The 8,327-nt window shown below is 45.0% G+C and overlaps 1 protein-coding gene across 3 annotated transcripts in view; it reads right to left on the bottom strand.

Annotated features, from left to right (window-relative positions):
- The window catches only part of DOK6 (docking protein 6), a 369,524-nt gene extending 361,460 nt beyond the window's left edge, over window positions 1-8,064 (bottom strand). The window contains exon 1 of one of the 3 annotated variants that reach the window (XM_072820613.1): window positions 7,848-8,044. In XM_072820613.1, coding sequence (XP_072676714.1) covers window positions 7,848-7,913 — 66 coding nt within the window. In that variant the 5' untranslated portion in view covers window positions 7,914-8,044. Of the gene's footprint in view, window positions 1-7,847 lie in introns of all 3 variants that reach the window. The other 2 variants (XM_072820617.1, XM_072820624.1) reach the window with 2 other exon arrangements.
- Between the last annotated feature and the right edge of the window lie 263 nt (window positions 8,065-8,327).

Raw genomic sequence — 8,327 nt, forward strand, 5'->3', positions numbered from 1 at the left:
AAGGAGAAAATAGCTATTTTAGATGGTACAATGAAAACGAAATCACATCCATTCAAAGTGGTCTGGAAAAATATCTGCATAGTATCTCCTTATTGCAGTATAAATTCTCTCACAAAATAGCACTTTTTTTCCCAGTTTTATTGAACTGTCATTGATATATTACATTGTATAAGTTTAAGGTGTACATCATAACTATTTGATATATGTATACTCTGTGAAATGATCGCCACACTAGGTTAACATCCATCACCTCACCTAGGCACAACTTTTTCTCTTGTGATGAGAACTTTTATGATCCACTCTCCTAGGAACTTTAAAAAATACAATATTGTATGGCTAGCCATAGTCACCATGCTATACATTACATCTCCAGAACTTACTTCGCTTACAATTGGAAGTCTTGTCTTTGATCATCTTCAGCCATTTCCACCACCTCCCACCCTCAAGGAGCACTTTTATCTGCAATGTAAGTGACTTAAAGCGGAGTCAAGGGAATGATAATATTAGCTTTACACTAAGAAACCAACTGAAGAAAGCACATTACTTTGAATAGTACACATAGCTGTGTTGCTACCTGTCTACATACGTTGCAAAGCAGGAACTGCTGCCTTTAGATAGAACAGTGCATCTGCAGTCATGATACCTAGATTTGAGTATACACATTCACGCACAAACCCAATCTGTGTTTCTGTAACTCTGGTTGATTCACTTTACTTCTTTGGGATTTGAGTTTATGTATAAAAGGTAAAATTAAATGACGGTAAAATCAAATATGCTTTCAAAAGCATGCTGGGAAAATTATGTAAGAAAATACACATGGAAATTCTTTATAAGCTGTAAAATGCACGGTACACCAAAACGTAAAACGAGTATGTTACTTTAATGAAGCCTTAAATCAAACTTCAAAGTGTTTGTCCTCTCAGTCATTTTACTATTAAGCCAAAATATCAGCCAAGCTTTTTACAATGAATTTAGTATAATAACAGGAGACGCACTTTTCACATGTTCACATATTACAAATCTCATTTATTTCAAACAACATGAGAGCATTTCTTTATTAAATGAGTTTCTGTTCTCTGCTAATAACAAAATATCATTTCTTATTGCATTCAATTTGACTGACAGGTGCAATACTCTCATTCAGGAATAGCGTTTCAATGTAAAAAGGAAGTAAGTACTCAAAGGATAATCCTGTTCTGTATCTTAAATTAAAACTAATGGAGATTTATGCAGAAAGTTAATGAAAATGTTCTCTACCTACATTCTTGAGCTCTTTGGACAAAGCTACCAGAGTTTGAAGAAAAAAAAGATCCTGTGAGTCACGTGAGACAAAAGCAATGAAACTGAAGTAAAGAAGTTAGAGTATTCTCTTTCAACACAGTTTGTCCCATTTGATAGAAATTATTTTTTCCTTAAAGCTAAAACTTCAAAATTTATGAAATTTAGAGAAGATCACGGTGGAAAAACAGGTAATTTTTATTTTGTTTGTATTGCTTGCTTTCTATCTTTGCATAGTCTCTGAAATGAAGTGAATGTGAATAGAAACAAACCAAACAGGCAGCCCGGTTTAGCGCCGCCTTTGGCTGGGGCCTGATCCTGGGGACCCGGGATCGAGTCCCTTGTCGGGCTCCCTGCATGGAGCCTGCTTCTCCCTCTGCCTGTGTCTCTGCCTCTCTCTCTCTCTCTCTCTCTCTCGAATAGATGAAATCTTAAAAAAAAAAAGAAAGAAACAGACCAAAGATATGAATATTTAATAGTCCTATTCAATGGTATTCACATGGGTTATTATGATCGAAACAGAACAACATATTACAACAAAAATACTTCAACAAAAATGGATCACATCTATTTCAAATACATAAGCTTCAAATTAAACTATTTTTGTGTGTTATTTCAGACTGCTCCTAAATATCAACCATTATTGAGCACTTTTGAAAGACATTTAAGGAAACTGGCAATGTAAATCTTACAAGATATTTGACCTCCGTATAATTACCCTACTCACAATTTAGTTCAGTCATTTGAAAGATTTCCCTAAGTACTGACTATAATCTTTGTTATCTGAGATAATGCCAATTTTTAAGATTCACTTTGCCAGCAGTCATGTGTAAATATATTAAGATAAAAACTGAGATGTGAACTTTTATATTTCACTCCTGATTTAATGGTTTGCCCCAGGTAGTGCACAGACATAATCATTTAATATCAAAATCCAGCAAAGCATTTTTACAGTTATGCTTACTTTTATTTCCTTGTTTCTGGCTTTAAGTCTTGAAAGTTCAAAAAATATTAGGCATGCTCACGTGCGCAGCATAGGATTTTTTAAAAAGACAAATGTCTCACTAGTTTCTGAAAATACCTGAAATGTCATACACACATACAATTGCAAACAGATTAATATATAGGGATTCTACAGAAGGTATACAAGACTTTTTTCAAGTCTGAAAGTCTAAGATCCAGTAATTCTTGTAGAGGTATATAGATAGATAAATATAGACATAGATACAGAAATTAAGTGGAATGCATATAGTGTTAAACACATGCATAATAGTCACCATGAACAAAAATCTAAAATAAAAATAACTAAAATAGTTAGAATGTTCATACTTTATTAATTCCATACTTAATGAGAAAGAGATAAATGATAAATAACCATGGATATAATGGATCATTTTCAGAAAGCAATGTCCAGGATACGGTATATTCTAGAATGAGTAAAGATTAAGTACATCCAATGCAATTTCCTTGTCTTAAATCAATAGATTGAGAATTCATATCTGAAGTAATGATCCTGAGAGTTCTTTTGAGCTTTAATGAATGGTCAAAGTCATTAAGTTATCTGTACATTTTATCTTAAATATATTTAATGCATCTAATTCTTGGCAAATTGATAATGCATGTCATACAAGATAAAAATAGCTCTTCATCAAATATTTTCTAGATATTTGGAAAACCAAAGAAATCTTTACTTGCTCTAATCAGAAAAAAAAAATAAGGAAACGCACACATGAAAATTCCCATTTATATTAATGAATGAGCTTCTGTAGGGTGTGTAAATTTTCATAAACATCTTCCATGAAAAACTACTCTCCTCTATCATCAGAAGAAAGCTGTTTGTGGAAGGACGGGAAAACCCCAAGAATTTATAAGAAGAAGATCAATAACCATCAAGCCAGGAATGGAAGTGTCTCGAGGTTTTAATCAAGGAGGAAGAGAGGGCAAGATGTGGATGAAGTCACAATAAGTTGTTGAAAAAAAAAATTAAAAAAAAAAAAAAGAAACAAATGGAGACTATGCAAAAGAGAAAATCCTGAATAGATAAAGTTGGGGCTCCTCACACACTCCAGATGTTCCTTTACATTTCCCTGCTTCCCTTACAGCCAGACTTGGGGAAAAGTGACTATTAACTGGCCTCATGTACTATGAGTAGTAGTGATGTAGGAGGTGTTTGCTGTTCATGACCCTGATCAATACAACATGACTTTGGGACTTTCACAGTCTCTCTCTCTCTCTCTCTCTCTCTCTCTAACACACGCGCACGCGTGCGCACACAGACACACACACGCACACATACATGCCACCTAATAAAAGTAGATGCTCCATAATTATTTGATCATTTGTTGAATGTGCAAATGCCAACTCTATCTTGAGACATTCCTTTGATGCCCACACAAGCCAGTACAAATCTTTCGTCTGACTTTGAGAAATAGAAAACAATTTGTGTAAAATACTATTTGTGTACAAGATGCCTGTGAATATTCACATTGATGTATTTGCACAGAATTCCTTGAAAACATGGATGTGAGGGCTGAGTCCAGAATTAGTCAAACTATGGCAGTCTGGAATTTGCACAGTGATGTTAATGATGGTCATGATGGTGCCCCTCCATAATGGTGCATTTACCTTTGCTACATTATAGAATCAATAAGCCATGTATAAAGTTATATTAATGGTTTCAGTGATTGAGTTCCTAATCTGCAAACCAAGAATACGTTGGATATGTTATGATCTATGCCTTGCTCACTAAATTTAACCTATCAGTGGTCAGAAGGAAACAAATAATAAAGGCTAAGAGATAAACAATTTTGACCAACATACTTTAGCTTTGTTTTAGTTTTATTAGTGCTTTTAAATAACCTTTCCTTAAAAAGAAGACTGACCACCATGGTACCTTGTGAATTATAATACCAATCATGCAACATGTAAGGGGGCAAAAGGAACTGCACTATTGCAAGGGCTTTTAAATCATGCAAAAGGAAAACAATATATTCATAGAAACAGTCATAGGTTATAATGAAAATTTAACAGACTATAAAAAATGACTATTAAAGGTCATGTCATTATATGCTTAATGATTTAATACCTTTAAAAATGTAATGACTGAATAAACATATTTTTAAAGGACGAGGGTAAAAATCCAAGATAATACTATTTTTTTTCAAAATAACTTTCCTGAGTGGAAGATAGGTTGATTAATGAGTTAAGATAAATTTCAAAGCAAACATTCCAAATATTAGTTTAACACTTACTACTTCACCCAAATAACTGGCCAAAGAAGTGTCCTCAACAGGTAGCACTAGATTCTGGAAGAAGACCCATGGCAAGAGTTCTTTCACCCACTTCAACCTGGAAGCACCTCTATCAGGGTTGTCCCCAAGCCTAAGAGGGCAAGTAGCACTTTTCTTCTCACCTCCAGCACAACAGGAGACACTAACATGTAAGGAGTAAAGACTTTGGTAGAACATTTCATCTCAAAATATATTTTCATATCATAATAATATCTGATACCACTAGCCTCATGCCCAGGGTTTTTTATTCCCCTTAAATATTATAAAATCTGTTTTTTGAAAGCATGAATTATGTACTTCATAAATAAAATATCTGTGCATATTTCATTAGAATTTTTATGTTGATATTTAGTTCTGAACATAAACCATAAAGGAATCATGATGTATCCTTTAGTTAAAAATATCATTTTATTTGGAAAAATCCATAGTTCTGAGTCTATAAAATTTGCATTATGTATTATTAACTATGAAAATGAAATTTTAATATTTAGATAAATCCTATTTTATGACATAGGATATGATTTTTCATATTTAAGGCACCCGGTACTTGCTTAGAGTGTACTATCTTCTGAGACCCACTTAACTTATTAAGTTTCACAGAAACATGTACGGGAGGTTTTGTCATGTGAAGTCACCCTTCTGAACACTAGAATATTCTGAATAGAAAGTCTCTAATGGGACGCCTGGGTGGCTCAGTGGTTAAGTGTCTGCCTGTGGCCCTGGGTGGCTCAGTGGTTAAGCCTCTGCCTTTGGTTCAAGGCATCACCCCAGGGTCCTGGGATTGAGTCCCACATTGGGCTCCCCACAGAGAGCTTGTTTCTTCCTCTGCCTGTGTCTCTGCCTGTCACTCATGAATAAATAAATAAAATCTTTTTTTTTTTGAAAAAAGAAAGTCTCTAAAGTTTTTCTTAAAGAAATCATATTCTTCAAAATAAGCAGTTAATTTAGCTTAATATTTCGATTTAATATTAAAACAAAACTGTTTGGACACCAAACTCTGAAGTTCACATTTCTCAAGTAGTAATAGAAGACAAAAATTCATCTATATTTATGATTAATCTACATACAGACATGCTTTTATTGTTTTTCCTGAAGGGTGTCCTTTACAAAGGCATATCTCCAAGCAGTCTGTATGGAAAGAGATGCTTTGGGATTGCAAATACGTTTGCACACATCTTTAGGAGGAATGGTGTTTTAAAAGGACATTTCAAAGGCTGTTAACACCATGGTTACCCAAGAAGCAGTCAGTGCTCTTTCCTTGGAGCTTATATTTTAATTAGGCGGCATAATCAGTTTTTGTCGTCTGAAATCCTGGAAAGCGGGGGATGGGAGAAGAATCCTACAGCCCCCCTCCCCCCACCCCATCCCCGGGGCCAAGAGCACAAGGAGCGAGGGTTCTCGGGGTTATAGTCCTTAGTCTCATTCTCACGTACACAGTGACTCGGTGGAAGCAGATCCACTTGTCCCCGGGGGACTTGAATCATCCATTAGCTTATAATGTCTGAGGTGTCAGACACAATTGAGATCCCAAGAAGACGGAAAGAGCGAGAAGGATGAGCAAGCACCCTGTGGGAGAGCAAAGGGCTCCAGAGGTCAAGTTCCTGAAACGGTCCTCCCCTCCAGCTCTCTCCTGCTGGGCCCGTGCGGGGGGCAGGGTTGTGCACTGCGCCCCGGCTCCGAGAAGCCCTCAGCCTCCTGGACAACCGCAGTTTCCCACGTGGGTGCCTCCTTAGCTGCCTGGGAAAGAACGAGGCGCGGTTTTCTGCCCACGGGCCGCGCTGGAGACCGGGCCGGGCGGCCGCACCCGGCGCGTGCCCTCGGGCCCTGCTGGGGCGCAGCCGCGCTCCGAGGAGGCGCCGGGCGGCAGGTGCGCGGCTTTGCGGTCACCGGTTGGGTCCGCCCCGCTCCTACAGACCTGCTGAAGTTCCGGAGTGCGTCCCCCGTCTCCTCGGGGTGCGGGCTGCATCTTCGAAGCGACACCCAGCAGGGGCGGCACGAAAACCCGAGTCCGCCCTTCCCCTTCCTCCTGCGCCCCACACCTGCGTCCACCGAGCCCTCCGGGTGCGCGGCGCTCCTTCCTCTTGGGGGGGCGGTCTGGGGCCTGCCCTACCTTGGTGCGATCCTCGAATGATACGGTCAGCGTTATTTTCCTGTCTTTCTTCCTTTTGCTGAGCGAGGAAATAAACGAACTTGTCCCTCCTCTTCTTGCCTTCCCCGAGTTGGAGGATTCATCGGGCCAGCACGGAGGGCGGGGAATGTTCTCGTTCAAGGCCGCGCTGCCCCAGGATTCCCGAGCTTCGCAGAACTGGAACTTTGCGAGCCGGGCGGTGGAGGGACATCCAGGGAATCCGGCTGATGGGGCTCTCGGGCCCGCACCCGCGCGTCCCTTCCTGGCTCCGGACCTGCCCACCTCCCCCGCCGCGCCCCCCTGCGCCCCCCTGCGCCCCCCGGGTCGGCGGAGCCCCCGAGCCCTGCGCCCGGCTGCCCGGCCTCCTCTCCCCTCCCGGCCTCTCCGCTCCCACCCGGGCCTCCGAGGCGGTGGGCGCGTCCTCTTACCTCCTCGGCCGGTCCCTAGAGAACTTCCGAACCCCCGGGGGTCTACACTGCCCGCCCCCCCCCGAGTCGGGCGGAACATCTCTCGCGAAAGAACTACGGCGAGGTGTCCATAAACTTTGCTGTCGCGGGCGCCGCCGAGCCAGCGGCCGCCAGCACACACCTGCCTGCACGCGGGCGCAGGTACACCTGTCCGGGCGCGCACACGGCCAGGGAGCTGCCCCCCGGCGGCTGCTCGGGGCGCGGAGAGTCGCGGGCGGGGTCGCGCGGGGCTGGGGCGCAGCGAGGGAGAAATTCTAAACGGGCTTGGGAAGCGGGGTCTCGGAGATGGTGATTCTGAACACACACACCCCGGACGTCGGTGCACCTCCCGCACGCCGAGCAATTCTCCCCGGAGGGCGCACACTTTGGAGAAACACCCCACTCGGGGTTGCACCGTGGACATACCCCCCCCCCCCCCCCAGGCTCATTCATCTTCAACCCGACAAGCCCTTCGGTCTGCGCGACTTCTCAGTCCGGCCCAAACCAGCCCCGCGCACACGAGGATGGGGACCCGGGGCTCCCCGAGCCCTCGCCCCCGCCCCGGCGTGCGGAGCCCCGCGGCAGGTGCGGCTGTCGGCGGAGGGGCCGGGTCCCCCTCGCCCCGGCCCCGCGCGGTCACCCCCCCCCCCCCGCCGGCCGCGCCGAACGCGAGCAGGGGAAGCCGGAGCCCCGCGAGCCACTCACCCCCAGCTTCCTGCTGCGGATTTTCACGTAGCCCTGCTTGACTATGTCGTTAAAGTTGGAGGCCATGGCCGGCGCGCCGGGGCTCGTCCCCCCCGCGAGCGGCTGCCCGGAGTCGAGAGCCGCCGTCCGCCGCCGGGTCCGCGCAGGGCTCGCATCCAGCCAGCCGCCGCCCGGTCCCCCGAGCTCCGGCCGGCGGGGACGCGGGCGGGTGGCAGGGCGGCCGCGGACGGGGAAGGCGGCCCGGCGCCGCGAGCAGCGCCCGCCCCGCTCGTTCCGGGCTCACCTCCGCCCCCCGCCGCCCGCCGCCCGCCGCCCGCCGCCCCCGGCAGACCCACGGGCTGGCGCCTCGCTCGGCGGCGCACAGCTGGCCGGAGCGCACCGCGCGGCTCCCCGGCGCGGGGGAGGGGAGGGGAGGGGAGGGGAGGGGAGGGGAGGGGAGGGAGGGAGGGAGGGAGGGAGGGGACGGAGGGGAGGGGCGGG

This window comes from Canis lupus, chromosome 1 (assembly GCF_048164855.1).
Source record: "Canis lupus baileyi chromosome 1, mCanLup2.hap1, whole genome shotgun sequence".
Taxonomy (NCBI): Eukaryota; Metazoa; Chordata; class Mammalia; order Carnivora; family Canidae; genus Canis; species Canis lupus.